The sequence below is a fragment of the Podarcis gaigeae genome (genome assembly GCF_964106915.1).
Source record: "Podarcis gaigeae genome assembly, chromosome: 4".
In the NCBI taxonomy this organism is placed as follows: Eukaryota; Metazoa; Chordata; class Lepidosauria; order Squamata; family Lacertidae; genus Podarcis; species Podarcis gaigeae.
The window spans coordinates 30,340,445-30,361,511 of record NC_139677.1 but is presented as its reverse complement, the minus strand read 5'-3'; the positions used below and the strand labels follow the sequence as shown (position 1 = coordinate 30,361,511).

The 21,067-nt window shown below is 44.0% G+C and overlaps 2 protein-coding genes and 1 long non-coding RNA gene across 4 annotated transcripts in view; 2 read left to right on the top strand and 1 right to left on the bottom strand.

Moving 5' to 3' along the window:
- Positions 1–3,129, top strand: part of GCC2 (GRIP and coiled-coil domain containing 2) — a 31,278-nt gene extending 28,149 nt beyond the window's left edge. The window contains exon 23 of the mRNA XM_083735425.1: positions 500–3,129. Within this exon, the coding sequence (XP_083591551.1) occupies positions 500–570 (71 nt within the window). The 3' untranslated portion in view covers positions 571–3,129. The remainder of the gene's footprint in view (positions 1–499) is intronic.
- Positions 3,130–3,683: 554 nt separating this feature from the next.
- LOC310843140 lies at positions 3,684–10,106 on the bottom strand. The gene is made up of 2 exons (XR_014563524.1): positions 9,991–10,106; positions 3,684–3,940 (listed from the first exon to the last, which is right to left on the bottom strand). It is a non-coding gene; the product is annotated as an uncharacterized lncRNA (long non-coding RNA).
- Positions 10,107–12,017: 1,911 nt separating this feature from the next.
- The window catches only part of LIMS1 (LIM zinc finger domain containing 1), a 71,207-nt gene continuing 62,157 nt past the window's right edge, over positions 12,018–21,067 (top strand). The window contains exon 1 of one of the 2 annotated variants that reach the window (XM_083735635.1): positions 12,018–12,241. In XM_083735635.1, the coding sequence (XP_083591761.1) occupies positions 12,210–12,241 (32 nt within the window). In that variant the 5' untranslated portion in view covers positions 12,018–12,209. The remainder of the gene's footprint in view (positions 12,242–21,067) is intronic. The other variant, XM_083735636.1, reaches the window with a different exon arrangement.

The window sequence follows — 21,067 nt, the reverse complement described above, 5'->3', positions numbered from 1 at the left end:
AGGGGACCAGCAGGGGGGAAGGAATTCAGTGTAACACCAATAGAGAAGAGAGGGAGATGGAGGAATTGGTGACAGGGCTCCAAGACCCTTCACCCGAAACTAGTGGAGAGAGCGCTAGCACGCCCCTGCCTTCCCCTTACTTGCGCAGACGCGTTCCGCGCAGGGAACATAGGAGGAGACTCGGGGTCAAACAGCTTTTTTGCTGGAAGAGGTTCAAGAAACGCCCACTGACGGATTCTGCAAGTGACTAACAGGTCACGGAGGGCGAGCTCTGACCCTAAGCATGGTTGGGCAAGCAATCTAACTAAACCGAAGGCAATTTACGCACAAGTAAGCCCTCACAACCATTACAGGTAGCTTCTGACTCAAGTCAGGTTCAATATCCACATTTTAAGGCACAATTAATATACTGGCCATTTGGATCATGCTTTCAGTTGTGCAATTGAAAACCTGTATTGGCTTGTATTTAAAGGATTTATGTGTGTTTTTCTTTCTTAAGGTGAGGAAGAGAGCACATCGCAACCTTCAGGCTGGGCGTCGTACTTGCACAGCTGGTCAGGACTGCGATAAGACTGTGATAAGACTTCTCGTTTGTTCAAACGTTCAGAGTTTGCAATTGCACTGGGAAGAATCTCAACACTGAAGAATGAAGCATATATATGTGTAGCCCCAGGATAGCTTGTGTCGTTTTCTCTTTTGGCCATTTTAAGCAGGTAACTTGATTTTTGACTAAGAATTGTAGAAGACATGTGGACAACAAATTCTGCTTTCAGGTTTGGGTCCCCTTTGGCTACAGGTATGCGAGGTCTTGTACATCTGTTAAGCTCTCCAATCTGAAAGAGCTATTCCACATTTGTGTGTATGTGTATGTGTGTCTGTCTGGAGCTGCCCTCTCCCATCACTTGGAGAAATACCTTATGTACTTGAACTCTGGTTTGGGGTGTCCAACTTCAGCAGACATCTTCATTTTTTATTTATCCGGAAAAAATGCACTATACAAGTTGGTGAGTATCAGTAAGACTCAAGTTGACAGGTCTGACCATGTGTTTTCCAGTTTTGTTGTTCAAATCGCCACCTCCTTATGACCAGCAGCATCAGAAGCATGCTTTTTCTCGTCAAAGTACTTTGAGACATAGCTTATGAATTGCTTATGTCTTTCAAAAGGAAAGAGGGGCATACAGAAATAATTTTTTAAAAAAAATCTGGCTGTCTGCCCTACATTCAATTTATTCAATTCTAGGAATCTTGCCAAACTCATTTAGTGATTTCTCAAGCTTAATAAGGTAATATCTAGTGTTCGGGATTTTGCTGTGTGTCATATACCCTCTTGAATTGTGCATTAAAATCATTAGCTAATGAGCATCAAGAACAAGACGCTTTAGAAAGTGACATTTCAAAAACGAAACGGGGAAAAAACTTCGTTAAATTAAGAGATTGGGAAGTGCATTGTACTGATTCTTAAGTAGCCGCTGACGTCGATGATTATGCTACTCACGAATTTACTGAAGGGAAGATCCTAAAATAGGATTGAGTTTGATGAAGGTTGTGAATTCTAAATATAATTGTCAGTGGCCATGGAAGATGAGGGCTCTCTGAAAAGGGTCTGGTCTGTGTAATTTCTAGCTAGGCTGCTCTTCCAAGGAAAGGTGCATTTTTACCACTTAATAAGGGGTCCATACTTCACGTTGCCTTGTACATCTGCTTAACACAATTCTAGAAGCAGAACAATTACTTTCTAAAACTAGTCTCAGTAATGGTGAGAATTCGGGTAACTTGTCCTCCCGCAGTGTTCCTACCCTTCTTTTATTGCCTTTCTTTTGGCCTTCAAATGCTTTCAGCTACCACTGAAAACAAGGTTTCTTACAGAACAGCCATGCCAGTCTTTGGGGTCCATTTCTTGGTATGCGAGCCCTGCTTCATTATTCATCTGCTCAACTGTCCACTATATGCTACAAGTCAGTTATTCCCTCTGCTACTAATAAGTGAGAGATGATTTGTGACTTAACTGTGGAAGGAGGTCTGGAGAAGGTTGCTGCATAAGTTCGTCTAAGTTCGTTTCAAACTGCTTTGATGTGTGTGCGATGCGTTCAATATTCATTGATTATGTGCCAACTCATTCAGGCGCTACAAAGAATAGAAGCGGCTGACTTCTTAAGGTAGCTAGCTGCCTCTCTCTCAAGTGTAACTGAAGTTAAAAGAAGACTTCCCGTTTTGTATTCCAGCCTACACAAAGGGAAATGTAAAGGGGCTGTGTGTGTGGACAAAAGACCCATCCATATTTCAGTTTGTTGAGCCAAGATATGGTTGCCCAAATGTTGTTATGTTCTGTAAAGATAGTAACATGCATTTTCAGACATAGGAGTAAAACAGATGAATGCACCTATTCTTAAAGGGTAATATGAGAACACAGCTACTCTGCTTAGCTAAAGATATTTCACCACCTACACTGACTACCATCTTTAATGCAGAAAGCAGTTCGACGGCCAGCTCCGTTGTTAGGTATATGAAACACTTGAACCGTTTCTCACCAATAATTACACATAGTTTTCATTGACTATGGCTAATTAGAAATACCTTTGCACAGCTTTATTAACAGTCTGTTTTCAGAGCACAGCCATGCCTTAATTTTTTTACGTTTTAAATCTGTGGATGTTAATTTATTTCACTGCAGCAGTGTAAGTGGTACATCATTTCTCCCCTAATGTGAGCTCCTACAGCGATAGTTAAGAGTTGGATGTCTTGTTTTATGTTCTGCCATGTACGTTCAGATATTTAAACTGAGCAGGAAATTGTTCCTGCACTTTCTTCACTGTTTTCACATTAGCTTGACAGAATGCTCGCTACTGATTGCAGGTAGGAATACGTTTTCAATGTCATTAACAGCTGTGACAAAACACTTTTCCTCATTTTTGAAGTCATTTGAAATTCTGTTTTTATTGTTTCAGACTGTGAATAAATTATGCATATAGTTCATTATTTTTGAAAATTTCAATTGTATATTAATTAAAATGCTATACTCATGAATGTAACATACTGTTTTCCTGCTCTCAATGTATCAATGTAACCTTTTGCTACAAAGAAAGATTGTGGAGGGTGAACTCTGATTAAAATAGGAATTACAAAACATGACTTTTCAGTGTAAATGTGTGTAGTGATTGTGTTTTTATAACCCTTATACAGTCATACCTTGGTTTTTGAACAGAATGTGTTCCGGAAGTCCATTTGACTTCTGAAACGTTCAGAAACTAAGGCACCGCTTCCAATTGGCTGCAGGAGCCTCGGAAGCCGCATCGGACATTCAGCTTCCAAGGAAAAGTTTGCAAACCTGAACACCTACTTCCGGGTTTGCGAAGTTTGAGTTCCAAGTTGTTCTTGAACTAAGCTGTTCGAAAAACAAGGTACAGTGGTACCTCGGGTTAAGAACTTAATTCATTCTGGAGGTCCATTCTTAACCTGAAACTGTTCTTAACCTGAAGCACCACTTTAGCTAATGGGGCCTCCCGCTGCTTCTGCGCCGCCACCACACAATTTCTGTTCCCATCCTGAAGCAAAGTTCTTAACCTGAAGCACTATTTCTGGGTTAGCGGTGTCTGTAACCTGAAGTGTCTGTAACCTGAAGCATCTGTAACCCAAGGTACTACTGTACGACTGTATTTAAAGCCACTTCAAGAGAGAGGCGGGAATTAAAATTACATAGATTTATTAAATGCAACTTTTTCCTATTCCATTGTATTTCCTCTATGGCTAACTAGCAACATTTCTACATCATCTTCAGTAATAGTTACACTTCTAAAGCAAGATGTGGGAAATCTCTGGTCCTCTAAATGTTGTTTTTACAGTTAATTTGGCTGCTGGTACTTCTGGGTCATTCTACACATCTGTGTGTTCTGTTCTTCCTGCTGCAAGTGAGGAGGAAGCTATCCGTTATCTTCAAAAAAACCTTCAAAAGAGAATAAATATCACATGCTAAGTCAATGAGTCGTGTATCTAAACAAGATTTATTGCACGTTCTGAGTTCTTGCCTAGAATATATGAATATTTGCAAAAAGATTCCAGAACGACATCCTGATCCAGCAAGGAAACAAAATATTTTCAGTGATGAAGGATGAAAGAAATTATGCATAACCTGCTGGTCCTAGGTGGCTGCAATATCACTGAGGCTATCCTATAAACACTTACAGTGGTGCCTCGCAAGACGAAATTAATCCGTTCCGTGAGGCTCTTCGTATAGTGTTTTTTTCGTCTTGCGAAGCAAGCCCATTGACAGCTTAGCGGATTAGCGCTATTAGCGGTTTAGCGGCTTTTAGCGGATCAGCTGATAAGCGGCTTAGGGCTTAGGAAAAGGGGGGGAGGGAAAAAACCCCGCAGGAACTCGCAAGACATTTTCGTCTTGTGAAGCAAGCCCATAGGGAAATTCGTTTTGCGAAGCGCCTCCAAAATGGAAAACCCTTTCGTCTAGCGGGTTTTCTGTCTTGCGAGGCGTTCGTCTTGCGGGGCACCACTGTATCTGAGAGTCCAATTAACCTCAGTAGTGCTTGCTTCTAGATATACATAGATATTGTATACAGAGATCATCAGTGTTGAAGCAATGATTCTTCAACATCAACTTTGCTGGACTGGTCATGTTATGTGGATGCCTGATTATCATCTTCTAAAGCAACTACTCCATTCTGAACTTAAAAATGGAAAGCGTAATGCTGGTGGTCAACAAAAAAGGTTTAACGACTGTCTCAAGGCAAATCTAAAAAAAAATGTAGTATAAACACTGGCAACTGGGAAACACTGGCCTGCGAGTGCTCCAATTGGGGAACAGCCTTTACCAAAGGTGTCATGGGATTTGAAGACACTCTAACTCAGGGCGAAAGGGAGAAACGTGCTAAGAGGAAGGCACGCTTGGCAAATCCACACTGTGTACAATTCCTGCCCGGAAACCAATGTCCCCACTAAGGAAGTACGTGTGGATCCAGAATTGGCCTCCACAGTCACTTATGGACTCAATGTTAAAACCGTGTTTATGGAAGACAATCTTACTCAGCTACGAGTTATGGCCAAAGAAGATACTGCATTGTTGGCTGTGAGTGGGAGATAGCTGCCAAAAAGGCAGTTCCTGGGTACATTAAGTGTAGCTCAGTTGGTAGAGCTTGAGACTCACTCTCATGGCTGTAGGTTCAAGTCTCACGTTGGGCAAAAGATTCCTCCATTGTAGGGGGTTGGACTAGATGATCCCAGTGGTCTCTTACAATTCCATGAATTCAGCTACAGCCATGGAAGTATTATGATCTTATATAAGGCACCGATGAGGCTTTCACTGGAATGCTGTCTCCAGTTTCTAGTCACCAGCAATAAATCCAGAGTACAGCAGATGCAAAGAATATCAACTAGTGACTGCAGGAGCAGATAACTCATGAATGTTCAGAGCCTAAAAAGGATTAGCTTTGTAGCTAAGAGGGAATGTAGCATTTCTACAGTTAGATCAGAGGATATAAACCCAGTAAAGGACAAAACTTGTTTGACTTGGGAGACAGTTGGGTACATAATGGTTTCAGGACAAAGATGACTTTATGAAATGAGCGTTTTCTGCTCTGGTGTTTCAGTGGTGAGCCATTGGGTGGAGGTTTCCTACACAATTTATTCTGAATTCATACCCAACACCGGAACATTGGAGGCTACCATCACGGGACAACTGCATAGCATTTATTTTTGCTTCCTGTACCAGTTTGCTGCCTTGAATAAATACTCCTAAAGCAAAAGTACTACATTGGAATAACAAAAGTGGTTTTTTGAGTACAGTTGTACCTCGGGCTAAGAACTTAATTCGTTCCGAAGGTCCGTTCTTAACCTGAAACTGTTCTTAACCTGAGACACCACTTTAGCTAATGGGGCCTCCTGCTGCCGCCGGAGCATGATTTCTCTTCTCATCCTGAAGCAAAGTTCTTAACCTGAGGTACTATGTCTGGGTTAGCAGAGTCTTTAACCTGAAGCATCTGTAACCCGAGGTACCACCGTATGAGGAATTGCTGTGCTTTACATAGCACATGGTCAGCAAGATAGTAATGTGATTATTTAGACACTAACCCAGCATTTAAAACAATTTGTTTGAAAATGCAAGTACAGATGGGGGGGGGGGGACATAGAGGAATATTTAATTACCAGGCTACTTTGGAGGATTCAATTTTCTGGGTAAACACATAATTTGAATGCATAGATCTCGGACTGTGGCATGATAAATCACATCTCTTATGTTCTGGCTATTTCTTAAGCCAGCTGGCTGAATTCAATACATAAGGTCGGTCTCTAATAAGGATCAGACAGAACCTTGGCAATGAATCAAAAAGGAAGTCAAAGAGATCACTGACATAACTCTTGTCAATATACTAAATGTAATCTTGCCCTATTTTTGTACAGCTCATGATAATAAATCATTCTTCAGTACATAGCTTTTATGAGAGCTATTTTTGGGAACTCGCAGATGAGTCTGTCTGAAGAAATCAGTTGGTACATATACAATGAGAGACATTACACTAAATGTCAATAATGGCATGTCGAAATTTATAGCTAATTCTCTGGAGGTTTAGGTGCTGTTTTCATGCTTTGCAAGGTTTTGCAGGAACCAGAAATGTAACAAATATATGCTGGAAATTTTTTCATATGATTAAAAAAACTCTTTAAAATCAAAGAGTGTGTCAGTATTATAGGAATGGGATGTGGATCATGCTCCAAATAAAATGTCCCCCCCCCCAAAAGAAATATTGGGATTGTATATTTGTGGGGATGGGAGAAAATGATTTCTCCCCTCACCCTTTCAGGTTGGATTTTAATTTAAGCTGCAAAAGAGTTGAGGTGTCAGGACCAAAAAAAGAGAAAGCAGACAGCTACACAATGGATATTGCTTCCAATCTGATTTTTTAAAAAAGCTGTCAAGGGAAATTCTTAAGACTTTATTCATAAGAAGAACTTGGGACCTATTTCTGCTACAACTCTCCTAGAAAACCTGCCCCAATCACTTTTTATCAAATAGCATTTTTGTTACTGGGTTTTCCTATGTCTGTTTCTGTTCCTCCCTGTATTTGTGCAACTGTTAGGCAAAGGACCCCTGGATGGTTAAGTCCAGTCAAAAGTGACTACAGGGTGCGGCGCTCATCTCACTTTTCAGACCAAGGAAGCTATTTGTCCACAGACAGCTTCCCGGGTCATGTGGCCAGCATGACTAAACCACTACTGGTGCAACGGGACACCGTGACAAGTGCCAGAGCGCACGGAAACACTGTTTACCTTCCCGTCACAGCGGTACCTATTTATCTACTTGTGCTGGTGTGCTTTCAAACTGCTAGGTTGGCAGGAGCTGGGATAGAGCAACAGTGGGGATTCGAACCGCCAACCTTCCAATCGGCAAGCCCAAGAGGCTCAGTGTAACTGTTTGAACCTACCATTTCAACTCTGTATCTGCACCAGAAATCTGAAGGTAACTTTTATCTGTGTGTCAAGATCATTAGTTTTGAACCCTGATAGTTTTATCGTGTATTTTGTATTTCTCATGTTGCATTTTTCTGTTGTGAACCACCCTGGGCTCTTCAGACGAAGAGTGGTATACAAATTTAATAAATAATAAAAAAACACAAAAATAAATAAGTTGTGCCATCAGCCTCCCCCGGTATAGCTCCCTTCGTGGACGAGTGGCTTGGTTTCAGCTGAACCTTGCATAAACGCTAAGCATGAGTGAGCCAAGATCTCAGGCCTAGCCTAGCCTGTGCATGCCCTACTAGGAGGCACAGAAGGCTTCCATTGCACCACCCATCGCACAGGCATGCAATTGGCACGCTTCTGGTTCAGCAGGGAAACTCCATGTGTGGTGCAGCTCCCAGAGGCTGGTGGGAAATAGCCCTCGGGGTCCTGTTGTTTGTGTAGCAGTCTCTGCATGCAGGAGAGCCATGCACATGGAGGGTACAAAAGTTTTAACTTGTAAATAATGCACACAGGAGCCTTTTGTGTGTTTGCACAGAGGAAAGCGAAACCTTCTATCTAATATGCTGGTCCTATTTTAAAGATTAACAAGTTCATGTGGCCAGCATGACTAAGCCGCTTCTGGCGAACCAGAGCAGCGCACGGAAACGCCGTTTACCTTCCCACCGGAGCGGTACCTATTTATCTACTTGCACTGCGTACTTTCGAACTGCTAGGATGGCAGGAGCAGGGACCGAGCAACAGGAGCTCACCCCGTCGCGGGGATTCGAACCGCCGACCTTCTGATCGGCAAGTCCTAGGCTCTGTGGTTTAACCCACAGCACCACCCGCGTCCATGACCCGGAAGCTGTACACGGGTTCCCTCAGCCAATAAAGCGAGATGAGCGCCGCAACCCCAGAGTCGGCCACGACTGGACCTAATGGTCAGGGGTCCCTTTACCTTTAGGCGAATAGGTGCAAAACCCAGTAGAGGGGAAAGAAAGGTTGGGAGGGGGAAAAACTTCACCCTCCTCGCCTTATGCTGAATGTCTCACATTTTGACCCTGCCACCACCCGTCTTTGTTCTTTGATGCCATCTCCATCATCTGTTCTCCTGAACAGAACTGGTGACAGCCTGTATCTTTATACTTTGCCTGGCATCTCCTCTTAATGCCCCAAATATTAGCTAAATTTGACCATTTACGAAATCAAGAATTCATAACGCTATTAAGGAGACGTGCTGGCTATGGGATATGGTGGAAGCCCTAATGTGCTTGCTGGTGGGACACCACTGTTGGTGCATCTGCTGTGTTGGTGAAAATGTGTCAATGGGATGGCCAAAGTGGGGAGCGCATGATGCAGGAAGGCTTGCTGGGTTGCAACTTGGGAGAACACAAAATACTCTCAAAATACTCCATGCTGCCTGTTTCCTGTCTGTTGTTGTGGCTGAGTGGATAGGGAATTGCTCTGTATAGTATATGCCGTGTGGGTTTGAGTCCTGGGTGCTTCCTCTCTCCTCCTTGTCACATGGATGTTTTTGGGGCAGGCATGCAAAAGGTGAAAGAGGCCATTTCCTCCTTTTCCCTTGAGACTGGAACTTGTATCTCCTACTTCCCAACCCTAGGCCTTGTTTACACAGCAAAAAAAGCATTACGGATTCTGACAAGCAAACTGCCTAAATCACTGCAAAGGCTGGTTTAGGAAGCTGTGAATGCATTTACAGTATCCCCAAACTAAGAAATGCAAATTTGTTTTGTGTTCTGGGAAAATGCAATTCTTCCTCCAGAGAGCAAATTCATTATCGTTGCAATTTCTATGCAGTAAGCATCTTATAGTGATCTGGATTCTTTCCAGCTGCTGGATTGGATTGTTCTTGTTTTTCAATTTTTTTAATATTGTTCTTGTTTTGATGTGGTTTAAGTATGGATTTTAAGTATGGATTTTATGTTTTTATATTTCTGTATCGTACCACCAACAATTTAATGTACTAAATGAAGGGGGGGGGGGAAACGTAAAACATTTTGTTGCAGGAGTCATGCATATCCATTTGACATTAGCATGTGATTAGAGTGATGAGTGATTCAACTCCCTGACCAGATATCTTTCAGCATTTTTTGACAGGGCGTCTGACTTTCCAAATTGTGCCAGGAAGTTTTCAGGCTCTGCAATCAGTGCTGCATATTTTATATTAATCTTGCTAAAAGCTTCATTTTCAGTAAAAATGTGAGCATTTACCAGAACACTACACAGTTCAGGTCCAAGTTTTAATATGGGATACAAATGAATAAAACATGCGGGAATTTCAACAAAAAGTTCCCCATTCAATTTGAAACCATATTAGACCCTGCTTAGCTTTGCAAATGTACAGCAGTTTTATAGCTACACTAATAGTCGCAAAACATACACAGGTCATCCACTATTTATCCTCCCAATATTTTTAAAAATGCAAAAATGATTATGTAAAAAAATATTATGAGACCCACTGTTTCTTGCTTACACTGTTTTGCTATCTCTTTCTTAGCAAAGTCACAAAACAAATAAGAGTCGTACCTTGGATCCCAAACGCCTTGCGAGTTGAACGTTTTGGCTTCTGAACGCTGCAAACCTGGAAGTGAGTGTTCCAGTTTGCAAATGTTCTTTGGAAACTGAATGTCCAACTGGGCGTCCACGGCTTCCGGTCAGCTGCAGGAGCTTCCTGCCACCAACTGAAAGCTGTGCCTTGGTTTCCGAATGTTTTGGAAGCCGAACTGTCTTCCGGAATGGATTCCATTTGACTTCCGAGGCACCACTGTACTAAAGAAGCTCCTTGGCCTTCGGAAAATAGCTCTGCATGTTCTAAACCAATACATGCTCTTGAAAGGCTAATGCTACCACATAGGGATGCTTTTGAAGCAGTCTTGACTCTTCCCACATCTGTTATATGCTAGTCAGACTTATTAACAACAGATAGAGTAAGAGATTTCCTCCTAGGGCTGACTTTCTGGCATTCCAATCAGTCACATGGTTTTTTGGGTAGGACACACAAGGGGGATCTCTTTGCTGTAGCTACACATTTCAATTAGGACTGGCTGAGTGGTGCAGAGAGCCAATTCGCCGGACGAGACTGACAAAAAGTCTTCTGTAAATCCAAGCATAAAATGTGGAGGGGACAGGAAGGAGCACGTGGCTTTGAGATTTTGAGAACAATTTTTAAAAACTGCATTACGTTTTCAGAAGGTGGGCTGGAGCTCAGGAATCCAGCCTCCACTGGGGTCAAGCCTGTCACAGGTGACAGGTCCAAAACGCAAACAGAGTCCAGAATGAATGTGTGAATAATCTGGGCAAGCAACTGCCAGAACATCTGCTGTCTTTGAAACACAGCTAAGAGGCAGGAAATGTGAACTGTAAAAGCAGTGGCGGGGGGGGGGGGGTCATTCTCCAAGGACTAGAGCAGTGGTTCCCAAACTTTTTGGGCCACTGCCCCCCGGTTCCATAAACCCTATAAAACACATTATTCAGAGTAGCGGTTTCCATAACCCACTAAGGAAGATAACAACAGAATAAAACTCAAAATAATAACAATGAATAATTGCACATTTACTCAAAATCCACTTAAAATGATTTAGTTTAATTCAAAAAGGTTTAGGGGTACTCTCATTTTGACTCAAGAAAACCACCATTTTATAGTTCAAAAAGGGAAAAATAAATACAGTAAATGGACAAAAGTACAAAGCTTCACAAAATGTTTAGGGGTATGTGTCCCCCCAGACAAAAGCACTGGTTTAATTAAGTCAACAAAACTGATGAGCTGTCTAGTGATACTAGCTTTTCAAAGTTTGGTAGTCATTTACATCTCCAGCGCCCCCCTGCCTTGCCCCCCTCCTAGGTTATCCCACCCCCCACAAGAGATGGTACTGCCCACTTTGGGTAACACTGGACTAGAGAATTGATGGTCACAAGGGGAGGCTACAGAACGGGGGTTAAGTAGTTGAGGAAAGAGTGCTCTTGAAGCGAGGGTCCTGAGAAAAAAGTAGGGAGCGGGGAGATTAGGACCAACCAACCTATGACGCAGGGGGGGAGACAGGGGCAGCGTGATGCCCATGTAGATATCCCCCCCCCCCCGCGCGCTTTGTTTCTGATTTCAATTTCCCCTCACCTTTTCTTCCCCGGCAGGGAGCCATTCTGAGGTCCGCCTCAGGTGCCCAAATGTATTGGGCCGGCCGCAGGAGGGGGGGGGGGACTGTCCTCCTGTGCGCTAGCTTCCTTTTTTGTGTGTGGCCCGTTTCCAAAGCCATTCACCTCCCCCGTTTCTAAAAACTTCTGGCCCACACGGCGACTTCCAGCTGTTGCCCATTGGGCTGTGCGCTTTATATATATATATATAAAAGCACACTGCTAAAAAGAGGGGTCACGTTGCAAAAGAAACGGGGCTTTTGGAATCGGGAGTCCCTGGAGGGCCGGAAGCCCGGGGAAGTGGGGCCGCCCGCCCGCCACCCCCGGCGCGCACCTCTCCCTCTCCTTCCCCGCGGGAGGAAGAGGCGGCGGCGGAGGGGGCTGGAGCAAAGGGTGCTTGGGCCGGTGACGCGCCATTGCCGCCGCTTGGCTCTCTGGCTCCCTCCCTTTCCCCCCGCGTGGCCTTCCTGTGCTGCCTTGCGGGGGCGGCCCCGCCTGCAGCTGCTGCTGCTGCGCGGAACTCGCCTGCGAGAAGGAGGCAAGGAGTGGAGAGGGGACGCGGCGCGCTTTCTGCGGGGCTCGCTCGGGGACTCCCCTGCCTCCTCGCCGCCGCCGCGATGTTGGGGGTGGCGGCCGGCGTGACGAACAGGTAAGCCGCCGTTGACAGCCAGCGAGCTGGTTCCCCATTCATTGCTGCAAAAGGACTCGGCTGGGGGTCTCCGTGCTCCACCCTGCCCCGTCTCCTTCCCGCTCTGCCTCCTCTCCCCGAACAACTTCCCCGCAGGCGGGCAAAAGGCATCCCCGCAGGCAGGAAGCCAGGGATGAGCCCGCCGCGCCCTCCTGCAGCAGCGGGACTGTGCGCTCTCTCCAGAGGGCGCGCCGAGGTTGCGGTGGCGGCGGGCTGGCGGGCGCGATTTAAGGGACGGGAACTGGTGGGGGGGGGAGGGGAGCCACGCGGGAAGAGATGCGGGGTGGGGTGGGGTGGAGAAGAGGGGCTGCCTGGGAAAGAAGCCGCCTGGACTTCAGCGCATCTGGAAGGGAGCAGAGAACAGAGTTCTGTTTTGTTTCTGGGCGCAAGGGATCATGGAGGAATGGCGGGATGTTGCAAACCGGGGCTTGCAGGACTTTTCCGCGCCGCAGTTGCAGGCGAGGCGAGGGGGGGGGGCGCTTTTGCATTCGAAGAAGGAGCCTCCCGTCGGTCGCACGGGGTGGAGCGGGGACTTTCTAAAGTTGAAAAGCAGTTCGGTTAAGGTAGCCTTATCCTGGGAAGTGAGGCGAGGCGTTTCTGAGCATGTTCTTCCCTCTCCCAATTCTGCACGGATTGCAAGGCGACATCATTGGAGGCAGCCTTATTGGCTCAGGATTTTATCTATGTTAAGTGTCGAATTAATATGTTTAATTTCATAATGTGAAGATCTAAGGATATTAATGTGTAAGTTAAATTTTGTAAGAACTGTGATTTGGAAAACCATTAAAAGGACATGCATGGAAATTCAACCAAGGGGAAGCGAGGAAGTCACTTAACAATGTTAACAAGTGTAATTTTCAATAAGGCTATGATTTATGTTTGCTTGTCTTATGCGTTTGTTTATAATGTTGTGAAAACCAATAAAAATTTTTGGAAAAAAATAATAATTGAAGGCAGCCTTGCAAGCAACTCCCTTAAAACAAGGACTAGCCTGCAGAACTTTTTATCTGCTCACCTAAGCTGGGTGATGATGGTTGGCTTCTCAAGTGATTAGACTTGGAGCAAAGGAAGAAAGGAGGACATCTGACAAGAGGACATTCCATCACAGACCATCAGATTAGGGTTGGTGAACAACTGCATACTCATAGCTTATCTTGGTGCTTTACACGTTTACCTTAAATGATACATATATTTTTCCAAATGCATATTTGTGACATTGAAAGAAGTCCCAACTGCTTAAGTGTACACCTAGCCTTGAAGGGTGCCTCAAATAGTGTGCACCTCCCTCATAGATAATCTACTTCTAATATTTTTATTTTATTTATTACATTAAATGTTACCCATCCTGCCAAATTTCATTGGCTGTTTATCTAGACAATAAAATACAAGTAAACAGCCAAAAACACTTGCAAAAATGGACATAAAACTTTCCCTGCTTTCCAGTTAGTGTAGAGGCAGTTCCTTTTCAGGCAAGTGACTATTTACAAGCCTGTTTTTCTGCTTGTTGCTGCTAAGAAGTGGAGAGTTTCACAAAGGGCTTTCTTGTGGAACTGTGGCATCTATTCCTTGAAATGTTTTGAAACAAGTGGGGTCTGTTGGAACTTGTGGGAAAGTTCATGGCTCAGTTGCTCTTTAAAATAAGGTCATCCTCACCCAGCAGACAGAGACTTCTGACAGTTGGTTCCCATTCCGCTGCTTCACATTTTGTGTAGTGCTCATGTTTGCAGTGGGCACACTGTGAGAAACATTGGTGCTCCATGCTGCAAATGCCCACTGTATGTTCTTAAAACATTTGTATGTCGTGGCCTAATCAGGTCTCCTAAGCACCTGCTACCCAGGTTGTCTTGTCTTAATAGTTTTCCATCGTGAAAGTGTGTATGACCCGTCTCCTTTTCCTCGCGAAGTTTACACTTCTGGAAGAAGCTGAAAGGATTGCATACTTGGTGCATTTCTGGATTCCAAAGTTCCCAGGATCCTAAGAAACAGCATTTCCTCTTCTGTGTATGTCATCTGGTCAGGATACTTTCCCATAACATCTGTTCCTGCAAATAATAATAATAACCACAGCTGCTTGTGGTGCGTGAGGAACCTCTAGACTGCATGGATAGGATGTGAAAAGTAGCCGGAAGTTTTCAATTGCCAGTTTTGCCATTGCCCTACACACATGCCCCAGGATTAACACACTAACTGGGTTGTTGCTGGTACAGAGTATTACAAATTACATTCTGTCTTGGTTCTGGCCTTCAGGGCATAATTCAAGATTCTAATTCTTGGATCCTACCAAATTCTAAACAGCTTTGGCCTCCTTCCCTAGGAACTATAATCAGGGACACCAATAAGTCTTAAAAGATCGGGGAATCAGTCCATAAACACATAATTACGTAATATTTGCATGTGCAAATATGTACCTATAGATGCAGAGTTAGAATTTAAATGTCAAAGGAGGCAAGCCAATCAAGTTCCAATCCAAATCAGTACGGTTCAATTCTTAAATTAGTTTGCAACCTACCACAGGTCAGCCCAAATCAGTAACCTTCCATTGAAACCCTCAGTTCATTTCCTAACAGATCTTACTCCAAATCAGTTGCCCTTCAGTTATCCCCATTCATTACTCTTCAGATATAGTTACCTTAAATTAACTTTTACCTTCAAATTAATATCCTATCAGTACAGTAACCCCAATTCAACTTCCCTCAATTACGTTTCACTCAAATACATTATGTTAACTATATTGTCAGGTGACCCTTTTCTTGTTGCTTGCTGAGGTTGAACTCAAACTGTGTGGCAAAAGAATGCCCCTCAAAGCACCAATGATCAGCTGATGCTTCAGTCATATGAAGCCCCTTGAAAAGTGCTCTGCAAGACCCAGTGACCACCTGACACATTAACCCCTTGCTCTTGTAATGCTGCGTGGTTCAGGTGCTTAACGGGGAGTTCCGCTGTGGAGGAGACATGAGTATGCAATTCCATAGCCTTCTCTTGATCTCATAACTATTCAAAATATTGCCCTTGTTATTTTGGTAATAGCCTACTGAATGGGAGACGCTGACTCCAGGGGCAATAATCTCAGTTTTGTAACCCCAGAAGTTTGCTGTGGAATCAAACCATTTACTGAAAGGAGAAAGACAGGATCTTCCCAAATATTGTCCTTGGGAAATATTGGTGGACTAACATGGTTCATTTTCAGAGTGTGAATGACCACTGTATTTGGTATTGGCAAGACATTTCCATCCTAGTCAAATTGCTTACTCTGGACATGGGAGCTTCTTTCATTACTCCTGCTATTGCATAGCACATCTACCATAGCAATTTTTATTTTGCTCCGATTGATCTGTTGGTGACTGATCCAACATCTTGGATGTGCCAGGATGAGTAAGCTAGATTGCTTTTTGGTCCTCTAACATAGGGAGCTGCCTCGGATTCACATAACTGTGTTGGAAGGGACCACTAGGATCATCAGCTGCCCAAACTCCTACAACGCAGGAACACACGACCCGAAGAGTCTCATGATGTACGAACTGAACTATCCTAGCCATCTTACTCACCTTATATGGAGTCACACCACTGGTCCATCTTGCTCAATGTTGTCAGTACTGACTGACAGCTGCTCTCCAGGGTTTCGGACAGCAGGCTCCCCCTGACCCCTTACCTGGAGATGTTGACCATTGAATCTGGGGCCTTCTGCATGCCAGTAGATGCTTTATATTACTAACCTATAGTCATATCCCTGTAATTCCTGGTGGAATTGCATTTCTGCAACTGTGAGTACAATGGTGCTATACCGGCGCTGTGTAAGCATTCCTATAAAGTGATAATGGTAAAGGTTAATGAGTCAAAGCCTGGGACACAGTGATTCATTCATATTCTCCAGCAGCATTCTAAATTGCATCCTTCACTACTGGTAGAAGCTTGCTTTCTTGTGGGGAGAAAAATCTGGCGTACGGGTACTATGCACATGTTTTGAATGTGAATTGATTTGTTTAGAAATCACTGTCCCTTGAACTGTCCAGTCGAGTCCAGGCTCACTTCTGTTTCTCTCCATTTAAAGTCAGATCGACTCATATGGGGGGAGGGGGGGAGAGAGACTGTAGCACAAACAAACCTATAGGAGTTCTGTGGCCCAATAAGCTAAGCACACTAGCTCTGTGTGGCTCACCTGGTAAAGCAGGGGTGGGGAAACCAATTTCAGCCAGAGGGCCACATTGCTCTCTGGGCAACCTTACAGGGGCCACATGCCAAATCCAGGGGCAAAAGCGGGTGAATTGTATCTTTGTACAGGAGGCGGGTTTCTACGCAAAGTCACATGCCCCTCAGCACAGTGGGTCAGTACATCTTGCTGTTAACCAGAAGGTTGGTGGTTCAAGCCCAACCAGGGATGCCTGTGGGCAGGATTCCTTCATTGCAGGGGGTTGGACTAGATGATCCTTGAGGTACCGCCCAACCTTACAGTTCTATGATTCTAAGTCATATTCTGTCTGTAGAATTTCAGAGGATGAGCTTCACTTGTGCAGACCGGTTGCGTGTGGTGTGTTCAGAATCCTGTGCAAAAATGTTCTTTGGTAAACACTCAGAACAGGCTACAATAAAGATATCTCAAAGAAGGGAGATTGCGTGCCGCCTTGTCTAACATGCAGTTAACAGGAATTGCATGTATGTTTGCCAGTAGCCAAGCCTTTCGCCTCAGTTCTTTGTCGGTTGTTTGTTTCACTTGAATTGAAAGTTGGGGGCAGTGTAGGATGCCTCAAAGTGTGCAGCCAGCTTCAATCCACCAGGGTCATGTTGGGACCGTGAGAATGAACGTAAAGGGGGTGGGGATTCCTTGTCACTGATGTTGGAACTAAACATTTATCCCCCACTCCCCTCCCCAATTGGAGAACAGGCCCGTCCTCATGAATACAGTGGCTGTGAATTCAGTCAATGTGAACGCAATGGGTGGGAGAGCTGTTGTCCATTCACTGGAAAAAATAGAAGCTGTGATTTTATTTTATTTTGAAGAATGGAACTAGGAATATCTTCTAAGGAATTGCCTTTGCAGAGCTGTAGTTCCTGGCCAGTTCAGATGGCAACACCTGAAAGTTGGCTGTTCTATGTTTGGATATGAGATGATGTGGCCAATTTACATGGTAATTTACCTGAGTGGGTGGCATCTGAAGCCGCTGTCACAACTTTGGCTACCCTGGCCCTGAGGCAACATGCAGACCTTTAAATATAGTACAGTGGTACCTCGGGTTAAGTACTTAATTCGTTCTGGAGGTCCGTTCTTAACCTGAAACTGTTCTTAACCTGAAGCACCACTTTAGCTAATGGGGCCTCCCGCTGCTGCTGCGCCGCCGGAGCACAATTTCTGTTCTCATCCTGAAGCAAAGTTCTTAACCTGAGATACTATTTCTGGGTTAGCAGAGTCTGTAACCTGAAGCGTATGTAACCTGAAGCATATGTAACCCGAGGTACCACTGTATACAGTTCTCCTATGCAAATAAGTGCATATAGGGTGAAGGCAAGAAGATAACATTCCAAAATAATGAGTTCTATAGAATCTTCATGAATAACACATATATTGTGATTTTCCTGTCATGGTTTCAACACTCATGTGTTGTTGTCCCCTGCCCCTCAAGGGATCTTGTCTGTTGTTATGAATTACAGTCATACCTTGGATCCTGAACGCCTTGCGAGTCAAACGTTTTGACTCCCGGATGCCGCAAACCTGGAAGTGAGTGTTCCAGTTTGCAAAGGTTCTTTGGATGTTGAATGTCCGACGCGGCTTCCGACTGGCTTTAGGAGCTTCCTGCAGCCAATCGGAAGCCGTGCCTTGGTTTCCAAAAATTTTGGAAGTCAAACGGACTTCCGGAAAGGATTATGTTCAACTTCCGAGGTACCACTGTACTTTGATTAGACTCTAAACTTACATGTTTTTGATCTGTTATCATTGAGATATTTATAGATGAACAGCCGTTTTCTGGTAATCGCAATTCTCAAAAGTACCTTTGGCAGGGAAGATATTTGCCTAGTACCTTTCGTAGGCATGGAGAACCTTAACACTGATTCAGATGTTGATTATTGACAAAGTAAGAATCCCCATGGCAGTGAACCAAGTCAGTTAATAATGTTTGTGGGATAGCATATTTGAATGCATCTTCCTGAATGGGCGAGGTTAGCACATCAAAGGAGAAAGCTGGACCGAAAGCTTTTCTTCTACCTTGGTGGCCTAAGTTCATGCACACAAAGAGATTTTAATGTGCAGTGCCTTCGCACTTGCAATCCTAACATGCATGTTAGAGATGGTGAAGTCCGATGCCCATGTTTCATTGCTCGCTCCCTGGAACCAACTGTTGCTTAAAACCTTCCCTGCAAAAAACCATTGCACTTTTCTTAAAGGCAGTGTTACTACATTGCCTAATTGGAAGGATGAAATATGGAGTCTCAGTCAGAAAATCTAACCCTGAGACGTCCCAAAATTGAAAAATCTAGAACTGTAAGTCAAATACAAAGGCTAGCTCATCATTGCTGAGTTGTGGTATGCGGCACTGGAGAATAGGTAAATAATGAATTTGAGGTTAGACGTAGCCAAAAGGAAGCCAGTAATAAAACAGTCTAATTGGTAACACATGGCACCCACATACTTGAGAGTTTTCCAGTTTTGATGCACAGCTATATTGGACCTATAGTAGATAATTGAGACTCCATTTTCCTCAGTATGGAAGATCGCTAAGCATTTCGTATGGATCTATTGTGTAGTAAATATATGAAGAATTGCTGTGCCTCAGCCAATATAGCTATTGTGTTGGAAGGATACCAGAGTAAGAGAAACTTCCAGAGCAGTTGAGAAGGATATCCCTGCATGTTAGAAGAGCAAATATTAACACTGAAGTCTTGTTGATAGTTACCTTAGCTGCAGCCACTATTCTTTTAAATGATGAAGTGGAAGTTCTTTATTTTGGGCTTGAAAAAGGATTTGTGAGTAGTGAAGCGTTAGCTAAGATTGGATCTCTGCAACCTGGCATTTGCAGAGGAATTTGTTTTAAAACAGCACTTTCATTCTTTATGTGCTTGTGCTTCGTTTCTTGATTACCTCATGCTTGTCTGGTTTACACCATTTATGGTGACTATTGGAAAGCAGTAGCAATACTTGTTTGCAGCCTACTGATGGGAGGGTGTGTGAGTGGGTGTGTTGCACACAGCTGGTAGGCAGAGATTGTATGCACTCATCCCTTGTTAGTCTTGCTTCTTCTCTCCTTGCTGTGTCCCTGACGGATGATATCTGGATTATAAACTCCTTGGGGCAGGGATCTACCTCCCTTCATGTAAGTTGAAAATAGCATTGCCAATGGCCAAATGAATGGGATGTTCCCATACTGCTTGTTGGAAGTCAGTTTGGGGAAAGGGGAAAGAAATAGATTCGGCCTTTATGTCTGTAAGACCAGGCTTGCCACTTGCTTGCCCCCTTGAACAACAGTTTAGCTATACAGTGGTACCTCAGGTTAAGTACTTAATTCGTTCCGGAGGTCCGTTCTTAACCTGAAACTGTTCTTAACCTGAAGCACCACTTTAGCTAATGGGGCCTCCCGCTGCTGCCGCGCCACCGGAGCACGATTTCTGTCCTCATCCTGAAGCAAAGTTCTTAACCCAAGGTACTATTTCTGGGTTAGCTGAGTCTGTAACCTGAAGCGTATGTAACCTGAAACGTATGTAACCTGAGGTACCACTGTATGTAGGAATACAATGTTACCTCCATTTTAATTGAATTGTACTTGCACGAGGGTGTTGGGGAGATCAATATATTGTTGTTACCACTCAGAAGATGCATAAACATTGTGGCTGAGAGCTTCCCCTTTGTGTTTGTGGTGCTCTTGGGAACACTTTTGCCGTTTACGCAGACACATTACCATACACTTAAAGCTAAGCTGAGATCCGGGAAGAACAGTACTTTGTTCAAGGCTCAAGCTGCATGGTGATGTTTTTCTAAGATGCTTTTAAAAATTTTATTTCTGTTAGGCTTACCCGCGGCCCCCCTCCCAATGAGCTCTAAAGTTTGTAGAGTATATTGTCAAAAGAGTGCTGAGAAAATGTTGCTGAGAAACCCCTTTGTTTAACTCATGCTAAACAGTTTGTGATTTTAGTGCCAATCTGTCGAGTTGGAACAATTCACTCCAGTTCATTCCAGCATATTTGCCTCCTGTATTCAAGATTTAACTGTGTATAGTACTCAGATGCACTTGATCTGTGTTCAGGATACTTTTTACCAGTTTGTTAAGTGAGAAACCTGGTTAGTTTTAACCAGATCACAGCTAATGTAAGAACTGATGTGCTGCTTAACTGTAGCTAAGGTAGGAACAGTGAATTCACTCCAGTAAGGGGACAGACTGCGGGGAGGACACAGACAACTCCAGTGTCTTACTTCCGGTTTCTTATTCAGAATTAAGAGATTAGCCACTGTGTTCCTGTGCTGGCCATTACAGTAGTGGGTCAATAGGTTGTGGGTTTTTTTATTGCTATAGCCTTCTAAGAAAATGCAAATTGTTCTTAAGATATAGTGAAAAGCTAGGTAGTCATAAAGAACTTCCTCTTGAAAATTTAACTCGGTGTTCATGAGTCGCTGTGCAAAACTTGTTCCTTTCTAGTCTGCTGCGATTTCTCCTATCGCCCAAACACGCAGCAACAAAACAGGAACTTCTTAGCTGCAGGCCTTGCTCATTTTCAGCTCTTAAACCTCATGCAAATAGTTGATGTGGCAGCATCTCAGCATGGCCTGGCTTGTGACTAATGGGGGCGAGGTGATGGCGGACCTCT